This window comes from Lepidochelys olivacea (genome assembly GCF_965140295.1).
Source record: "Lepidochelys olivacea isolate rLepOli2 genome assembly, chromosome: 1".
In the NCBI taxonomy this organism is placed as follows: Eukaryota; Metazoa; Chordata; order Testudines; family Cheloniidae; genus Lepidochelys; species Lepidochelys olivacea.
Genome location: NC_140411.1, coordinates 251,924,822 through 251,945,560, shown reverse-complemented (window position 1 = coordinate 251,945,560; position 20,739 = coordinate 251,924,822). Strand labels below are relative to the sequence as shown.

The 20,739-nt window shown below is 41.5% G+C and overlaps 1 protein-coding gene across 1 annotated transcript in view; it reads right to left on the bottom strand.

Moving 5' to 3' along the window:
- Window positions 1–696: 696 nt before the first annotated feature.
- The window catches only part of MYBPC1 (myosin binding protein C1), a gene marked incomplete at its 5' end in the record, with an annotated part of 70,368 nt that continues 50,325 nt past the window's right edge, over window positions 697–20,739 (bottom strand). The window contains 4 exons of the mRNA XM_084631260.1: window positions 697–1,267; window positions 14,360–14,546; window positions 15,545–15,681; window positions 17,925–18,084. Coding sequence (XP_084487386.1) covers window positions 1,167–1,267; window positions 14,360–14,546; window positions 15,545–15,681; window positions 17,925–18,084 — 585 coding nt within the window. The 3' untranslated portion in view covers window positions 697–1,166. The remainder of the gene's footprint in view (window positions 1,268–14,359; window positions 14,547–15,544; window positions 15,682–17,924; window positions 18,085–20,739) is intronic.

Below are 20,739 nucleotides of genomic sequence, written 5' to 3'. Positions count from 1 at the left end.
ACCTTAGAGACTAACAAATTTATTTGAGCATAAGCTTTCGTGAGCTACAGCTCACTTCATCGAATGCATCCGATGAAGTGAGCTGTAGCTCACGAAAGCTTATGCTCAAATAAATTTGTTAGTCTCTAAGGTGCCACAAGTCCTCCTTTTCTTTATAAGAACTAGGGGTTACCAAATGAAATTAATAGGCGGCAGGTTTAAAACAAACAAAAGGAAGTATTTTTTCACACAGCACACAGTCAACCTGTGGAATTCTTTGCCAGAGGATGCTGTGAAGGCCAAGACTATAACAGGGTTCAAAAATGAACTAGATAAGTTCATGGAGGATAGATCCATCAATGGCTGTTGGCCAGGATGGGCAGGGATGGTGTCCCTAGCCTCTGTTTTCCAGAATCTGAGAATGGGTGACTTGATGATTACCTGTTCTGTTCATTCCCTCTGGGGCACCTGGCATTGGCCACTGTCAGAAGATAGGATACTGGGCAAGGTGGACCTTTGGTCTGACCCAGTATGGCCGTTCTTATGTTCTTAAATAATCACATGGTGAGATAATGTAAAATAACAATCAAACAGTATTTTGGTAGGTCTTAAACACTTCATGTTTATTGTACATTAAATAAAACACTTTAATTTCAGTTGAAAGAAACTTGATTTGTGGGTGAGTCATAAGAAATATAAATCTTCTAGATGAAGAAATATTCAACTGAAATGACCATTAAATGCACGTGTATTAAATAGTCAGTTTATAGCAAAACCGTATTCTTTTGAACTGCTGTTAGATTAATAAGATCCATTATCAAAAGAGGTATGTATGTCAAGGCCCTACTGGATTGCAACTGGTTGATCAGTCTACTTTCACTCTGACAAAAATATGCCTAACCCTACAAAGTAGAAGATTGTCTTCTCATGCTTATTACACAGCTTCTTCTTCTTTCTCATTAAAAAACAAACAAAACACATTATCAAACAGAAAACAATGCTGAACGTTACAAAATGTGTCTTGGCTTAAATTTCAACCCCAAAACAATCCATGCGTAACTTTTATTTTCAGCAGCAGGAAGGGGGGAAAAAAGCAGGGAGGCACACTGTTGTGATGCTATTGCAAGAATTAAAACGCTGGCTATCAGTTTCCAGTGCAGTGGCGGGAAAGCACTGTGGATGAGCTCTCACTTTCCCTCAGGGTTGCCTGCTTGCATTTCTTGCATATATGAATGAATGATATGTGGAGGCACCCCTTGCATTAAGAGTCTGAAGAATGAAAGTCCACCTATGGACAAGAAACAAGACAATCGAATGGTTAAAATTACCAAGAGAAGCAGATTTTTAAAAATATTTTTCTGGCTCTCTGTGAAAAATATTGACCCAGTTAAGTGACAGAGATCTAGTCAGTCCCTATGTTATATTTTCTCTTGACACACAGTGAAATTTACCCCTGTGCAACGGGCCAGCACAAAGGTTACTCATAATTTAAGTCCTATGTTGGCATTTTAAGTGGTGCATAGAACTTGTGCTGGCCCCTTGCAAAGGGGCGTATTTCACCTGTAATGGGCCAGAGTCGGTCATCAGTTGCACCCAGTGCAACCCCACCGATATACAATGCATAGCTTCATCCCAAACAACCCTGTTCATTTCAATGGAGTTGCACGAAGTGTATCTAAGAGTAGAATTTGACTAAGAAAGTCCAGTGCAGAGAACACTTGACAGGCAGAAAAAAGACAAGAAGTACAGATTCACATTATTAGTGCTGGATTTTATAATAAACATTTAGCAAAATATTTACTATACCTCTTGGAATTTGACTGAAGTATGTGTAACTTATTTATGTGTATGAAAGAATTGCACAAAAAGACCAGGATTCTCAAAAATAGATGCCTGAATTTAGGCTCTGAAGCCCATATTTAGGCTTGATAAGTAGCCTGATTTTCAAAAAGTTCTTTGAAAATTTGACCATAAATTCTCAAATAAATGAAGTAGAATTGGCATGAGTATTATTCCTGTTTCTATAGTAAAAAATCTCCTCTCCTAAGATTCAGCAGTGAGCTTTCATTTTAGTTTCAACACCTTCAAATGGCACTGGCCCTTATTATAGTTTGAGCACAGGAGTGGGGGCCAACAAGTCCTAAAAGAGACATCTTTTTCTGATACCGTGACCTTAAGGAAATCACTAAGGCCAGATGCTCCTCTTCTGCATTGTGTGGAGGGGAGTTAATGTGCGTGGAAAGACTGCAGGGCCAATATTTGGAGGGGAGCCATGGGTACACTGCATATGCTCCTTCCAAACTGGCAATAGGCACGCCACACAATGAATACTGTCAAATACTGCTGTCAGAGCTCATCTTTGAGAGCTGTGAAGCCTGAGGATGTGCTTCCCCCATTTCCTCACTTCCTTGATTCTGAGGAAAAACAGAATTGTCAAGACATATCTCGGTAGTTGTGGGTTGTTTTTTTAAGGTGATACATTTTGCTTTCTTGCAGAAGTTGTTCCTGACGTTATGTGGGAAGAAATTGAATATGCAGTTTGTAACATAAAGAAAGGGAGAAGTCCGGGAGTGGATGATGTTTGGCTGGGAATATCTCAAAGTAGGGGAAGATACCCTCTTCAAAGTGTTAGCGCAGCAGTTCACCATCTACATCAATAGCAAGCGTGTTCCAGATGCATGGAAAAAATCAAAAACAATACTATTGATGAAAAAACGTGATCCAGAAGAACTGAGCAACTACTGTCTGATCAAACTCCTCTCACAAGTGTATAAAGTCTTCATATGCGTCATACTCAATCAGATTAAGAAGGATCTTGAAATGCACAAAAACAAAGAACAAGCTGGTTTCTGCTTAGGGTATTTGACAATTGATCACATTCACTCAGTTCGGCAGCTCATCGAAAAATGCAAGGAATACAAAGAACCATTGTGTCTTGCATTTGTCCATGACAAAAAGGCATTCGACTCGGTAGAGGTCAATGCTGTACTCAACACACTTGGAATTGACCGGAAATACATTGACCTGCTGGAAGAAATTAACCGCAATTGCTCAACAGAGATAACATTATTCAATGTCCCCTGCATTATTACTATATGCAGAGGATTCAGACAAGGTGACACAATCTCACTGAAGCTGTTTGCAGCAGTACCGGAGTCGCTGTTCAAGAAACTGAACGGGGAAGAAGGAATCAGAATTGACGGAGAACAGTTAACGCATCTTCTCTTCGCTGATGACTGTGTAATACTGGCAAAGGACATGGCAAAACTGGAGAACAAATTGCAGAAACTGCAAACGCTTTCGCATGATATCGCATTGGAAGTGAACATGTCAAAGATGAAGTGGATATGGAACGAGCATTGTGCAGAAGAAATCGTCACTGTAAATGGGAAAGAAATCGAGGAGGTTGACAAATATATTTACCTGGGTCAGCAGCTGAGCAGAGACAACTCATTCGAAGGGGAATGCAGTAGGAGGCAAAAGGCAGGGTGGGCAAGTTTCAACAAAATAAAGACATGTCTAATGGATGATGAACTGCCCATAAAGAAAAGGAAAGAACTGTTTAACTCCACTGTTCTGCCAGCAATGATATACGGAATGGAAAGCTGGTCAATGATGAAAGCAGAGGAAGAAAAATTCGCTGTCACTCAGAGAGCAATGGAAAGGCAAATGTGTAAGATATCATTCCGTGATCACATACCGAATGAGAAAATCAGAAGGCGTACAGAGGTGACCGATGTAGTGCAAGCGATGTATGATGCAAAGCAAAGATGGGTGGGTCATGTAGTCTGCAGACAAGACAATAGGTGGACAATCCTCATCAGTGACTGGATCACCAGAGACCACAAGCGACCGCTGGCAGACCGAAAACGCGTTGGGCCAATCCCATGACAAAACTCTTTGGCCAGAAATGGAAAGAACGTGCTTGCAACAAAATAGAATGGTGTGGCATTGACTTGCATTCATGGAGGGATGGACGAGGACAAGCTGGACAAAGATGACAGGTCCCAATAAGAGCTGGGGGGGTCTCACCATGCTGTGTGTTGCTTTGTCCCTTCCAATCCTCTGGAAAGCTCTGTTTCTTGTCTCTGGGGAGTTGGGCTTGCTTTGGAACTTTGACAGGCCGTGGTGTCTACTAAATAAGCATCCTACAGCACAGTCAACAGCCACAGCCTCTCAGGCCTTCCAGGGTTTGGAAAGCATATTGCTTTGGATCTGGCACCATATGGGTAAAGAGATAGGGCCAAACCTGTTTTTAGTTACACTGGCACAATGTAAACCTGGGGCTATCATGAAGACAATGGAGTTATTCAGAATTTAGCCTGGTGTGATGGAGGGCACAGGTCGGCCTGAGACCTTTAAAATAGATTTTAATATATTTAGAAACATGAGAAAATTTTACTTTTTTCACTGTGTGCAGGACAATACCAGGTCTGTTTTAGACCCAGCTTTGCATTTTATGATTTTGTTTTGTATTGTACCACTACTCTCTCTTGTTTTTAGTTAATTCTCCTTTTTTAAATAAACCAAATCTTGTTTTGTTGTAAGTGCTCACACATACTGCGTGATTTTACAGGAGCAGTGGTTTAAGGTAAAACTAGTCAACTGGGGTACACTGCTCCTCTAAGAGCAGAGGACCTGGGATTTCTGTGAGTAGCCAATGTCAGGAGCTGGATATCACAGGAGAATGATTCAAAGGGACTTGGGGACGAGGGTGCACCTAATGATAACCTACAAGATGATGACAGCACTGGATTAGCCCAGAGGAGAGTGCCTGAGTGGCTAACAGGCTGGTGATGTTAGAGAGCTAACACTAAACCACCAGAGACAAGGCTACCTCTCATTAGAGGCAGGGGGTAAAAAGGTGTATCTCAGTCTTGGGTACCCCATGAACCGGCAGAGAGGGACAGTGGGAAAATGGCAAATATTTTGCTAAAAATATTAAAGCTCACCCCTCCTCGATAGGGAAGGTAGGTATGTGTGATAAGGAAACTGCATTACTACTGTACCTTTTATAAGTCTGCATGGATGTTCACTTCTGCAAGATGCAAACACAACCAACCCCAATAACACTTACCTTCTGAGGCATTTCTGTAGCACACCAAAAGTTTTAAAGCAAAAGTACATTTTCAAGATGAACACATCATTCTCTTTACCCGAGCAAACTGTATATTTCAGCTAGATTAAACGGACTGATCCAATATGGATATAATTTTATTCTACTTACACAATTTAGAACAAGCCAATATATCCATTAACAACATTCTCCTACTAAAGAGACATTATTTAATTGTAACTCTAAGTAAGTGAGCTACATCATTTAACCTTTTCACTCTTTTGGAGTTGTGCTTTCCCAGTCTTAGGTAAATGTTTAATACAGACAAAAAATGGCATGCTTTATAGCATTCTTTAAAACTTGTGTAATGCAAATTTTCATAAGAATCATTCATTTTTAAATAAAATTAACTGATGTAAAAATGGTCTCATTTATTTAGAAGTCTATCCTTAGATGCAAATAATTGACTGGAGATGAAAAATGCTCTTATGTTACTTGTATTTTCTCTATGGTAAGTAATTAACCTAACTCATGCTCTGTTAAATTCAGTTGAAGCATTTTCACTAGCAGAAAGTAAGTGGATGTACCACTAAAGGGAGTTACTATAACAAGCAATTATTGGAAAGATTAAGAGTTAATTGTTAGTTTAAGGATAGTGTAATATAAATTCAAATGATTAAATTATTGATTTTAAAACATTTTCATTAAATGACATAATGAAAATCATGCCATACTTGGCAGGCTTTGTATGACGTGAAAACAGACATAAGCTTCATATGCAAGAATCATATGAAAGCTTACCTTAGATGGCAATATACATTCAAAAATCCTTACTGTGCAACTAAGGGAGAGAGAGAAAGAGAAGTAAGCACTTAATTGCTAACACCAAAGTAGAGAACTTGTTGGGTGAAATTATGTTCATAATGATGACAAGATGATGTTTTAATCCTTAGTCATGTAAAATATGTAAGAAATAGAAGCACATGGAAAGTAAATGGCAGGGATCCAGTACCACTTCAAAATTATAATTAATGTGTGATGTTAATATGCACAAACAAATATGACTGGCTTCTGTCATTAGTCTAGGGTACATAGTGGAGCTAGTCAAATTGTGCAATTGACTTTTAGAATAAAAGTTTCCAAACTTAGCTTCAGAAGAAGCTAAAACATATATATATATATTTGTGTTTTTCAACACAGGGAAAAACCCACCCACATAGCATTATATATATATACATATGTTGAAACTCTAAAAGGCAAAATTATCAAGTATAGACTAGTTACGCACCAGTGCCTTATTATGTTTTATTATGTATTATTACGCACCAGTGCCTTTACACAAATACCTATTGACATTAGCTAAGGCATGCCATTTACTCTATAGGAACCATTAGTTTTAATAAAGTATTTTACGTATGTACTGCTATGTCTGGGCACTAAACTGTAGCAGCCATTTAAAAAAAGTATTCAAAAATATCTAAAATGGTTGCAGTACATTCTAGCTTAATTGCATCACAAGAGTAAGTTTTTAAATTGCGCATCTGAAAGCCTCCAGTACTGGAAATATCAGTGTTTGGGAATTTCTGCAATTTAAAAATGGCCACCTTTATATTTTTGAATTTTGGTAATGTTAAAAACGTCATTTCTATTTAAAGGGGTAAATTCTCTGCTGGTGTAACTCAGCTGAAGCTGAATTTAAAGTCAACAGGGTTATGCTCATAGATAATTTATTTGGTTCTAAGGGTGAAATCCTGGCCCCACTGCGTGGGTATGTCTACACTGAAATTAAACAACTGCAGCTGGCCTGTGCCAGCTGACTTGGGCTTGCAGGACTGTTCAATTGCGGTGTAGACATTCGGACTTGGACTGGAGTCTGGGCTGTAGGACCCTGTGCGGTAGAAGGGTCCCAGAGCTCGAACTGCAGCTTGAGCCTGGGAGTCTACATGGCAATTAAACAGTCCCTTAGCCCAAGCCCTGCAAGCCCGAGTCAACTGCATGGGCCAGCTGTAGGTGTTTAATTGCATGTAGACATACCCACTGACATCAATGGAAAGGTCCCATTGACTTCAACAGAGTTAGTATTTCCCCCTTAGACTTTGCATGCCAAGTGTCAGCCTGTATTGAAGTTCTAAGTACCAATTCAGAATAGAAATCTAGTTTACAATAAGGTATACATTTTAAAATAAAATGGATAACACGGTGATACCTCTGTTCTTTCAATAAGTCTCCAGGTTATATCAAACTAACCTAAACCTGATCCTCTGAGATGCAGATCACCTCTTGAGAGGAATTGAGTCACCTTGACAAAGGGAGTTGCATACATTTAAGGTTTTATTTATTTATTTATTTATTTTACACATATATGCATGGTTTTATGTCTAATGAGAAAGTTTTAATTCTTGCCTCGACTTTGCATAACTCTGATGTTAGCTCCTACATTCTTGATTAATTTGGCCTTCTTTGCTCATGTGACATAGCCAATGTATGTCATGAGACACTAGCTAGTACAATCTAAAAGCAACTAAGGAATACACACTTTACATGCAAATACATTTTAATGTAAAAAGAGAGGAATGGAGTGGAAGGTAATGTCCAGTGGAATATGCTTTTTATAAACCTGTTTCTTCCCCGCCAAGAAGAATGGTTCTCCTGGGGTAATTATTCCATGATACAACACTGCAGAATTGGAATATTCGTACTGGTATTTATTCTTGTTTGAAATTGTTCCCAATTAATTTATTTAACAACTTATTTTTTTTAATATGATTAATACCAATTGCAACTTTTCTCAGAATGCATTACTATCATTGTGTTATTGAAGTGATAAGTAACCTTGGCTTCACTCTTAAGGCTGATCACTCTCTCCAAAGTAGTCAATTATTTCATGACAACAGGATTATGATTATAAAAACGTGTTGTGGACCATGAAATCTGGTCTCCCTCTGTGAAATCTGGCCTTTTGTGTGCTTTTACATTATACTATATAGATTTCACAGGGGAGACCAGCACTTGTTAAATTGGGAGTCCTGACCCAAAAGGGAGTTGCAGGGGGGGGTCACAAGGTTATTTTAGGGGGGGGGGTCACAGTATTGCCACCCTTACTGCTGCGCTGCTGCCTTCAGAGCTGGGCAGCTGCTGACTGGGCCCAGCTCTGCAGGCAGGAGCACAAAAGTAAGGGTGGCAATACCACACCAGGCTATCCTTACTTCTGTGCTGCTGCTGGCAGTGGCTCTCTCTGCCTTCAGAGCTGGGCTCCCGGCCAGCAGCCCCCAATCTCCAGCTGCTCAGCTCTGAAGGCAGGCTGTTGCCAGCAGGTGACCTGTGGGGGAGAGGGTGAAGGGTCACATGACCCTCCCCAAACCACTGAGGGGGGCAACACCAGCAGGTGGGGAGATGAAGGGGCAGGGCCAGAGCCGGAAGGGAAAAGGCAGGGCCAGAGCCTCTCCTCTTCCGGCCTCCTCTTCTGGCCACGCTGCCTGGTGCAGCTCGCAGCTCTCTCAAGCAGGCTCCAGCAGGCAGCGGGGCCAGAGGCTGCCTGGGACAGTGCATTAGTGGCTCCACACATTCCAGGGGGACTGGAGCAGAGCCCTCACCCCCGGCCAGATAACGTGGGATGGGGAGGGGACGGGGAGAGCGCAGGGTCCCTAGGCTGGAGGCGGGGATGAGTCACATGGGGGGGTCATGTGGGGAGCAGGGCAGGGAGGAGTCGTGTGAGGGGGTCACGTTGGGGGTGGTGTCACATGCCTCCCTTTAGCTGGTGCCTCCTTTTTGTCCCTCCCACTAGTTACCAACCCCCCTCACAACTCCTCTATGGGGCAGGACCCCTAAAATTACAACACCGTGACATTTCAGATCTAAATAGCTGAAATAATGAAATTTACATTTTTAAAAAGCCTATGACTGTGAAATTGAACAAAATGGACGTGAATTTGGTAGGGCCCTATTCATCATGAATTCTCTTAGGGCCTGATCCAAAGTCAACTGAAGTCAAAGGGAGTCTTTCTATTGATATCAATGGGTTTTGGAACAGGTTCTATCTACAAAACAAGACAATGTTTACGAATTCTTATGACAAACCAGCCACGATTAGGAATCTAGCCCAAGGAACTGTAAAAAATATTTTAAAATTTTTCTTTGGGGGAGCGGGTGTGTGAAAAATACAATAATAGTTTTAATGGAATTCTGTGTTTATATAGTTTGTCATCTTCCAAAACATAGTTCAGATAGAACTTTTTTTCTTAACTAAGATCTTTTACAAAGTGCAGCTTGAACTTTTTCAGCACCCTTGTAGACAAATAAACTTGTCATGCTATTGTAGTAAATAGCTCAACTGTTTGCCATTTTAAGTACATCTAATAGACCTGAAAAAGATTAAGCAAATGCTGTGGTTTATCAGAAATAAATAACATTTATGAACAGAAAACATTTCACTGATGGTAAAATGAAATACTTGTTATTCTATTTGTCTATTATAGTCAATAAAATGTTTAAAGAAATGAGGTAAAATTTGTAACTCCTGATAGTCTAGATTTGAAGCCTAAGGTGATATATGCAAAGTGATAAACGAATAAAATTGTAATGCACTACCGGTATACCGTGCTATTACCATAACTTTTCATTTATTTAGATACCATATAAAATATGAGTAGTACACTGTATCCATGATATTTTTGTGACATTCCTAGGAATAGGTCTACGTGTTAAAACAGAGATGACTAACAGCTCAGAAACAGATGAAAGAAATTCTGGACTATTTAGAAAGCCGAGAGTTAGTGCAACATATAGCCTAGTATAGTGTATATCTGTCTCACCTGATGTGCTACCCAGAAAGAAAAGTAGAGACACTACTGTAGCTGTTACACTCACCAACCATGTAACATCCCTTAAATTACAACTCTGACCCTGCAGTCCTTGCCCAGGAAAAATTCACTTTGAAATCAATAATGTTTTGCCTGAAAAATGACTGTAGACTCAGGCCCTAATGTTTTACTTCCTGGAGTAAAGCAGAAGTTACATTTTAAAAAAATATACACACGAAGGTCTGTTTCCATTGACTTAGAACGCCTTTCCTCCAGAGATCACTTTTCTTTGTGTGGTTGTGCTGCGCAAGCATCTGATGGCTCTTGCTGAGGTAGCAGACGGGCTGGGAAGGGTAACAGAGCGCACAACCATCATATAAGCGGATGGATGGGGGAACACTGGTAAAGTTACATTTTTACAGTCTGGCTATGTGTGATACCCACTGCGTTTGTCTCTCTTTCACATAGCAAACCCAGACTGTTTACTAATGCACAGATGCCAGAAGCTGGGACTGGACAACAAGGGATGATGGATCATTGAAAATATTGCACTGTCCTGTTCATTCCCTCTGAAGTATCCAGCCCTGGCCATGGTTGGAAGAGAGGATACTGGACTAGATGGGCCACTGGTCTGACCCAGTCTGGCCGTTCTTATGTTCAGTACAATTGCTGATTATGGGCTTGATCCTACTCCTGTTGAATGCCGTGGTTAAACTCTCCCTGACTTTAATAGCAGCAGACTGAAACCTCACAACAGATGTACTGTATTTGAGTCTAACAACATGCTTCTTTTGAAAGGTGATGAAATTAATGGCAAAATATGCTACCTGAAAGGAAGGAATATAAACAAGAGAGATGATTCGTGGTCCCTAATTGGGGATTAGGAAGGGGAAAAGGATTTGCATGCCTCATGAGTTGGGGGGGGGTGCGCTGGACTGCCCAACGGTTAATATGAGTTTGGATTTAAAAACCATAACCATTTAAAACCATTTAAAAACCTGTCAATCAACAAGAGAGGTGTGACGTGGAATAACAAAAAGAGAGTGAGAACCTACAGCCCAGGATGGGACACTGACAAAACACACTATTTCTAGGACTCTTTCCAGATCTGATGCAGAAAATGGATACGTGCTTTGAACATTAAGACTTTCAGCTTTTGCATAGTCTCTAGGGTCTGTCAAGATCATTCACTTTACTTTTTTAAAGTAAATATTGAGTTCTTTAAGAAAAAAAGGAGGCATGGAAGCTATAAATAAGGATCCAACAATGATCATGCTTTAAAGCTCTTGAGGACAAAGGCAGGGGTGGGGGGGGAAGGTTTTGTTTAAAAGTGGGGAAGGATGGACTGAGGCACCACCATGGGGAGTGAGTTTCACACCCTTCTTCCCATCACAGCACATGCATGATTGTTTGCTAATCTAGGATGTGATACCATAGCAACTGAGGTCATTTGAGGCACTTGAGCTAGCTGTCCCCTGGCAGTATGAATAGGACAGGGCTGCTAGTTTGACATTCTTGCTGAATGATTCTTTGGCTTTGGAACTTGCTTCCTGAGTTGGTCTGCTGAAAACTTGATAGTGTGACCTTCAGGACGTGCTGCAAGACCTGCTTGTTTACTGAGGATTCTCCTTGGGATGGATGATTGGGGGATGAAGAGATCTAACTGAGGGGCTGGGGCATGGGCAATGTTAGGAGCTGAGTTGTGAAGAATTTTTTCCCTTTGATATAACAAGCTGTTGAAGTAGACAGTCATGGATGGGGGTAGGTCAGTGGCAGTATTTTGGATTGTTTGCAATTTTTTGTGCAATGTCCAGCACACCGGACTAGAGTCTTATAAATTCATTTTTTAAAAAACTAGTAAGAGGTGGGTGGTGTCAGATCAAATTCCCATCAGGGAAAGGCTCAAAGAGGTCATCTCAAATGTAGCTGGTAATTACTTTTTGCATCATAGACATTAAACTTCTACCTAACTACATTACTGAGCATAACAGACCCATTGAAAAATGATCTAAGCCTTTTTACACTTCAAACATCAGTTTGTAAATGCCAAATGTAAAGAAACGAAAAGTAACCTGTGGCTTAGATACCAGGGAAAGCCTGAATAAAGAGGTGGGTCTTGCATCATATACTAAAAGTGGCAAGACTATAATTCATCCTGATGTCCAGTAGCAAAGAATTCCAGAGTATAGGGTTTCACACTCAACAAAAGCACCATACTGGATCTTTTCCCTTGTACAGTTATTATCAACACTCTTGTTGGGTTTACTGAAGAATGCTACACAGTCTTCGGCAACAGTAACATCTATGGATGCTTAAGACTCCTAAATTTGACAAATATTAACCAACATTGTTTCTTCTGTTTGAACATGTTTGATATGATCTATTTTAATTTAATTAAAAGCTATTCTATAGGGAAAAAGTGCCCTGTTAAGTCATTGGACACACAGAGAGACAGAGAGATCTTACAGAGAGATCCGATGAAGTGAGCTGTAGCTCACGAAAGCTTATGCTCAAATAAATTGGTTAGTCTCTAAGGTGCCACAAGTCCTCCTTTTCTTTTTGCGAATACAGACTAACACGGCTGTTGCTCTGAAAAGAGATCTTACTGTGATCATAGAATTGTGTTATTTTGACCATTTTATTATGAGCAGAACATTAAAGATTCAAAAGTTGAAGGTAACTACTGGTAAGGTATTTAGGGTTTGGGGGCTTATGAGTTATAATGAAAGATTAGTCTAACTTGGCCTCTAGATTTTAGTGATCAATGGCTGTCTTTGTTAGGCCGTATAATCTTCTGCTGTGCTGTGAAACAGGGAGCCTTGCTTGGTATTAAGAAACAGACTGTATACATCTAGAATGGAGGACATCACTTTCACCTGCCAGAATATAGTAAAAAGGTAGCAGGACAGTCAAGAAATGTGGCTTTACTACCACTCTCATTAGATGAACACACCACTTTATGAACAGACCAGTTATGTCATTACTTCCTTGCTACCATATTGGAGCTGTGTGACAAGATATATCAGAAATGAGAGACAATGTTAATCATAATCCAAAAGAAACAGAAAGCAAACAATATAGAAAAGCTAAATATATTGGCTTTCACTGCATACAAAATAATGGCTACAGAGTAAGTCTTTTATGAACTGGTAATCCTATGAAAATATGCTTTTTAGACCATTTACTGCATGTCTGATCCAAATCCCATTGACTTCAGGTGTTGGATTGGGCCTTAGGACCATTCACAATACCTGCAGTCAATACTAAAACATCTTGAATTCATAAAATATATTCATTTAATGGATTTAAAGGGATATTCTCAAGGTTGCAGAAATCTGACCAACTTTTTCCCCTTCATATCTGTTTGCAAAATCAGTATGATTCTCTATATGTATTTTTCCTAAAAACAAATACAATAATAAGATCTATAAGCCAGTGAAAGATTCTCCTTAGGAAACTAGTGGACGTGCCATTACGTGAGGCATTTAAAAGTACATTGGGCAAAACACTAGGAAAATATACTGTAGGGAATAACCCTGCACTGGACAGTGGAAGAACTATCTAGATCAGTGGTGTAACAAAGCTTCAAAGTACCCTGGGGCAAGAATAGGTTAGGGAGCCCTTTTCTGATTTTGAAATCTGCCCTTCTCCAGGTCCCCCACAGACCCAATCCAGCCCCCATCCCCTACCTCCTTTCCAGCCCTCCTGTCCCTCCAGACCACTAGCTCCCTCACAGCCCCAGTCGAGCCATCCCACCCCCCAGCTCCTGAAAGATTCCCTCCAGCTCCCTCGAGGCCCGCTACATGTCCTGAGTACCTGCCACAGTTCCCCCCCCCCGCCTGCGCACCCTGCTCCATTTCTGATCTGGCCCCAGCCCAGCTCTTCCTCAACCATCCTCCAGAGTCCTTCAGTTCAGCCCCCAGCTCCCCCAGTCCCTATGCAGTCACCCCCGCAGGCTCTTTTAGTTCCCCTCCTGCCTCCTATTTTCCTGATCCCACTCCAGCCCCATTTCAGGCCTGTACAAGCCCTCCCCCAGCTCTGCTCCAACCCCCTGTAAACCCCATTCTCCCATCTGTGATCCACACCCTCTGAGCTCCACCCCAAGCCCCTTCCCCCACCTTCAACAGCTCTGATCCAGCCCCCCAGTTCTACCCAGTTCTGCTCCAACCTCCTCTTCCACCTCCTTTTATTTTCTTTTGTTTAAGGCTGACAAACTTTATTGCCGTGTTTAGTTTGCCTCCTTTTGGCATCCTTTACAGATTCTCCTCCCATCCAAAACTGTTCCTTGCCTAATGCTTGTGACATGTGCTGTACATCGGAGAGTCGCGCTAAAGTTTGTCACATAAGCAGTACACCTGGTCCCTAAGGGTCATGTCCACTCACGAAACAACCCGTGAAGTCAATGGATATTTGAATAAAAATGGTGGTAGGATATACCCCCTGGCATTTGCTTACTGCACTCTTGACTCTAATATATACTGTATCTAAACAAAGAGTGGATTAGCTCTGATCTTCGAAACCTTACCTTTCACTTCCAGTTTGCATTCAACCGCTGCCTCGCCAAGCTCATTGACTGCTTTGCAGGTGTAAGTACCTCCGTCATAAGGGCTGGGTTTGCGGATCTCCAAGGTACAGACACCTTGGTTACCAAACATCCTGTATCTTGGGTCATTTAATATAGTCACTTTGTTTTTCATCCAGCTTATTTTGGGCTGTGATAAAAAGTGCACACAAATATAGGGAATTAAATGTTAATCTCTTTCTGTGGCCTTGTATCAAAGTTGAATGATAGATTAGTGGTATGCAATGAAAAAAATATTGACAAAAGGGAAGTTGTAGTCCATCCATAAAAATAAGTTTGGGCTATATCATGCCATTGTTTTTTTAAGCACAGCTCCCTGTGGCCCTTATAATTTAGCTGAATTCAATCAAGGTAATATTTTTGGGTGGGCAAAAATGTAGATCAGTTACATTACAAAGGGTGTACCGTATAATATTAAACGACTAATAATTTTCAAGATCTAAATATTCTAGGTTGGTCAATAAAGCTGTTTTTTTTTACTAGTAACCAATGCGTAGACCTTAATCAAAAACCTTGGAAGTGAATGGTGGATCAGAGAATGCTTTTAAATAAAAATTCTGAATTCTGATTTTACTGGGTCAGTTCAATTTTCTACTCTGGAAAAATTCGTCAAAGAGAGAGATAAACTCAGTTGGACCATGTGTTTGTACAGTGCCTAGCACAATGTGACTCAGATCCTGACTGGGCCTTTGGGTGGTACTATAATATAAATATGACTATTTATAATTATAAAGAGTATTTTGTTTTAAACCAAAATCCTTATTGATGTATTGACCATGCAGCTCTTGTGAGTTACTGAAGTAGCAACCCTACATTTGCCTTATCAGTTTGGAAAAATCCACATTTTCATTAGGATAATCTGTGGATTTAGTAAATCTCATAATACTCACGTTGTAGAGGGGTAAACTGAGACAGAAGGAGATGTGATTTGTCCATTGCGGTACAACAAATCAATGGCAGAACGGAGAAGAGTACTTAGGAATCCTGACTCTTGCTCTATTCTTTAGCCCACTGATTCTCCTTAGAGCATGTGTGTGAATTATAAGAACAGGAACAGTACTAGAAAATATCAGTGTCTGATTAAACTCTCCTTTCCCTTCACTGATGTTATTAAGTGGTATGCCATACCTTTGGATTTCCTCGAACACTGCAGTTCAAAGTAGCATTGTAACCAGCTACAGCATATGTGTTAATTAAAGGTTGAGTAAACATTGGTGCTTCGGTGAAATTAAAGTCTTCATAAATTGGATTTTTGTAGATTTTACCTGTGAAATAAATACAAGATGTTCAGAGCTGTTAGAACAAAGTTAAGCATTTCATACTGTTTTCAACAGTATTCAACTGTAAAGAGTGAGTCTGCTCTAGTTTGCACTGTTTTATATACCAATGTAACTCCATTTATTGCACTCATTCTCACTAGCAGCAGTGAGCAGATTTGAGCCTGGAAAGTTACTGTAGTCCAGGGGTGGGCAAACTTTTTGGCCCGAGGGCCACATTGGGGTTGCGAAACTGTATGGAGGGCCGGGTAGGAAAGGCTGTGCCTCCCCAAACAGCCTGGCCCCCACCCCCATCTGCCCACTCCCACTTCCCGCCCCCTGACAACCTCCTTCAGAACTCCCGACCCATCCAACGCCCCCTGCTCCTTGTCCCCTGACCGTCCCCTCCTGGGATCCCCCCGCCCCTAACCACACACCCCCGGGACCCCACCCCCTATCCAACGCCCCCTGCTCCCTGTCCCCTGACTGTCCTGACCCCATCCACATCCCAGCCCCCTGACAGCCCCCCCGGAATTCCCATGCCTATCCAACTACCCCCTGCTCCCTGTCCCCTGACTGCCCTGCCCCAGAAACTCTGCCCCATCCAACCGCCCCCTGCTCCCTGTCCCCTGACTGCCCCCCGGGACCCTCCTGCCCCTTATCCAACCCCTCCCCCACTCCCTGCCCCCTTACCATGCTGCCTAGAGCAACAGGAGCTCGCGGCCCTGCCGCAGCCAGCCACGCTGCCCGTGCAGGCCAGCAGGAGCGGTGGGCTAGAGTGCTGGTGGAACGGCACACTGAGGCTGCGGTAGAGGGGGGACAACAGGGGAGGGGCTGGGGGCTAGCCTCCCCAGCCAGGAGCTTAAAGGCCAGGCAGAACGGTCCCGCAGGCTGGATGTGGCCCACGGGCCGTAGTTTACCCATCTCTGCTGTAGTCTCTGATCATACTGTACAGAGGATTTAAAATCTTCCCTTGTTGTATAAATACATGGTATATTAAGTATAATGTATATACTCTGTGTGCACACCTGCAATTACACACACACACTTTGTACAACGATATGAATGCTGATTAGCGGGCTGGTAAGAATGATCAGAGCAGTGACTATAAAATGTCACTTAATGTTCCACATTTATTCTTGTCATTGATTTCTTTTCCTAATTTGTTCCATCTACAACTAGTATTTCCTAACTGCCAGTACAGTAAACTTGGGCTGGCCCAGTCTCTGAAAAGCCAGACATAATTCTGCTTTATACTGCACAAGCACCATCAATAAAGACAGCAGAAAATGTGTTGATTCTGTATCAAACAAAATCTAGTCGAGCTGGCTTTCTCACTGATAATGTATCTGCCCTTGTGGTGCTGACAGTAGTAAATAAATTATTTTTCTCTGTTAATTACGCGGATGCATAGAATGGACATATGGGGTGAAATTCACCCAGTACCAAGGGCCAGCACCAAGGGCTACGCACCACTTACACCTTACTTAGGCTCTCCAACAGGTGTTCACAGGTGCATCGGCCTTGTGCTGGCCCTTGGCACGGGGGTGAATTTTCAGTGACAAGAAACAATTTCTACAGCCCCCTCTTCTGACCACCACCACCCCACTTTTAAATAGAAAACTATTTCAGCTCTGAGCGATCTCACGGAGAAATGCCAGCTTTGTGAACTCACTGTTTTTAGTTTTCTTAGGCAGTCCCCATTTTTGATGGGCAGAATGGAGACGCTTTTCTTTCGAGTGAGAGAACAAAGTTCTGCGTTGCCAGCAGGAATGCCATTAGCACTGGCTCATACAGCAAGCGACTGTTGTCACTCATCTCTCTAAACTTAAGCCAACTGCCTTCACTGTACGTACTGTATGGAAGAGACTGAGCATTCCTGAACTCAGGTCATGCTCACTGCCATTCTACTTTATAACAGTTAATGTACAGATTACAACAACACCTTCGTTTCTACTTTAAACTGTTTGAAAGCTCAGATACATAATTCAGAATTGAGAGGGGAACTGATGTTACCCTTTAAAATCAAGCGTCATCCTCCCCTGGTTTGTTGCTTGTCCCATAATTTGTAGTTGTGCGCAGTGAATGCCATACACTACCAAACTGGAATGGCAGCAATTTACACTCACTTTGCACTGGTGTAAGTGGCTACACCAGGTACAAACAGTGGAGACTCAAATCTTTTTGTCTCTTACTCTCTTCCCCACTCTGAAACCCACCCTTCCCCCTTCAGAACATAATGGACAGCTAACCATCCTTTGCGATCACAGCACTCTCCGTGGTCATTGTCGCGTCCTCACTGAGGCCACACATGTTTTCAGCGAAGATCCGGAAGTAATACTCATTTCCTATGATGAGTTCAGTAATGGTGGCACTGGTTCGGTGGTAGTGCTCAATTACAGTGAACCATTCCTGCAAGACACAAACACAGACTGAGTTTGCCTGCAACACACTTCATTTATCAACAGCTAGGGTTTAGAATAGCCACGGTGCATATGAAAGCATGAGAACAAATTTTAAGGAATTTATATAACCAGTAAGGCATAACACAATAACTGAGTTAATGGCAATGAATTCTAAGCTAATCACTACAGAATAACTGGGTGATGATGGAAGAGTCACAAGCAATTCACCACTGTGCTATGAAGGGTGAATGGAAAGTGAACCCTATTAAATTGTCACATACTGATGGTTAGTCAGGTGGGATAATTATAGGAAGTGCAATATTACAAAGGTCCTATTGTGCAAGAGAAGAAAGGCAGGCTCTGCCACTCAGATTTCATATTGCTGACAGAGAAAGTACTGCTGCAGATAAGAAAGCAAGTGACTGCAAAACAACAACAAAACTAACAACTAGAAGTTCTAATGTGTCAACCTCCAAGAGCCCAGTACGTCCCAGTACGAATCTGCCTCCTCTGGCACTAGGCTAAATGAACAATATGATTATGGGAAGTATGATTCCATTCCGGTGATTTCTCGTGATTTAAGAAGAGTTGATAGGGTAGGAGGAGCAGTGCATACTGCCCAAACTACAGACACTCGATCAGCACGGTGACTGGATCTTAGAGGCTCTTTTCTTTAGCAGTAGCAACAGTACAGTCTAAGGAGAGCAGTGTGTAAAGCTCACCCAGCCAGACTCATGCGACTGGAAGAGGCCAGGTCTCCCATGGCAGTAGCCACGAGGTAATTTATTTGATAAAAATATGACTTCCTATTCATTCTTGATTTAATTTTGAGAAATCATGTGTAAATAAGGGACACTGACACAGTGCAACAAACTACTAAAAAACCCTGTTTGTTAAATTAGTTTTTGAGGCAGTTCCTGGGACAAAGTTACAGGACAGAAATAAGCATTCAATGTATGGCATGTGGGTTGTTGTTTTTTCTGTAACAAAGTCCTGTGGATGTGATTTCATCAGCTCCGAATTCCTGTGATTTCTGGCACAACACTCATCTCTTGGGCAGTATTATATACTCCAGTGCATACTGCTTCAGGCATCTATCTGCATAGCTCTCAAGAGACCCATGTTTAGATGAAAGGCATCTCTTTAAATACCAAATTTAAATTTGATCTTGGTACACAATATCCACCTAGTGAGATCAGCAAGTCTAATGCTAAAAATATTATTCACGTACAGCAGAATCTGACCATGAAAATGCTCTCTCTTTTATTTATGCCACCCCTTCCAGATGTCTTCCTTTCTCACAGTATATATTTGTGTAAGTATCTTGTGCCAGAGTTTGTACTGATATGTATTAAACCTGCAGAGCCACATTATTTTAGACTTCCCAGTAATATAGCTCATAGCGCTCAGAAAGGGTCATCCACTTGAAAGAACTTGGGACTCCCTTTCTTCAGAGGCAACTGTTTTCAGAAAATATCCCTTTGGAAACAATCATTAACTAAAAATCCCACTTGGTACTATTACAGGAAAATTCTTGTCACAGACAGCGTGGAGATAACATGGAATCACTGCCCTATGAGCAAAGAGTACACTTTGGACACTAGTTATTATTTTATTTTTTATTGCAGTAGCACCTAGAAGTCTGAACTAAGATGGGCCCCCATTGTGCTGGGCACTGTGTATGGATATAATCAGAGACAGGTCCTGGCCTGAACAGCTTATGATCTAAAGAAAGATGAAGGGTGGGAGGGGGAATAAAGTCACAGGGAGGTGAACTGACTGGTAAAAGGTCACACAGCAGGTCAGGATATTAGTATTCTTCTAATGCAAACTGGTTCATATCTCTTAGATTCACAATGTCCAAACTTGCAGTATCTATTAAATGTAGAAATCCAACCACTGTCTCTTACAGAGCTATAAAACAGGGGCTTGGTTGTGATATAATTACAATAATTAGCTCTCATATAGCACTTTTCATCTGTAAATCTTAAAGCACTTTACATATTGGGTAAGTATCAGTATCCCAATCTGTAAAATAGGGTTAATGATACTTACCTAATTTGTGAAGTGTAGTACAGAGAAGTGAAGGGATTTGCCCCAGGTCACCAAGCAGGCCAGTGACAGCTGGGAATAGAACTCAGATCTCCTAACCATCTAGTGGACTACCTGCGGGGCCACACTGCCTCCAAAATGAGCATTTGGGATTTTGATTCTCTATTTCCAGAGGGAACAAAACAGAATTATTATTTCTCTGAGCTGCCCGCAAACTCTGAGGGGTTTAGACAAATGAGATTCCGAGCTACTCCCACCCGTCCCCCTCACTTGCACCATCTCTAATCTGTGCTTTGCATAATGACAGGTTTCAGAGTAGCAGCCGTGTTAGTTTGTATTTGCAAAAAGAAAAGGAGGACTTGTGGCACCTTAGAGACTAACAAATTTATTTGAGCATAAGCTGCTGTAGCTCACAGAAGCTTATGCTCAAATAAATTTGTTAGTGCCTAAGGTGCCACAAGTCCTCCTTTTCTTATCTCTAATCTGAACACAGATTTGTAAATACACGTTTTCATTTATAAACTTCGAGTACTGTGGACACTGGGATTTTCTGATGAACTTTTGAGATTTTCTGAGTAGTGGTGTGGTTCTGTAATGATCCAATGCCTCA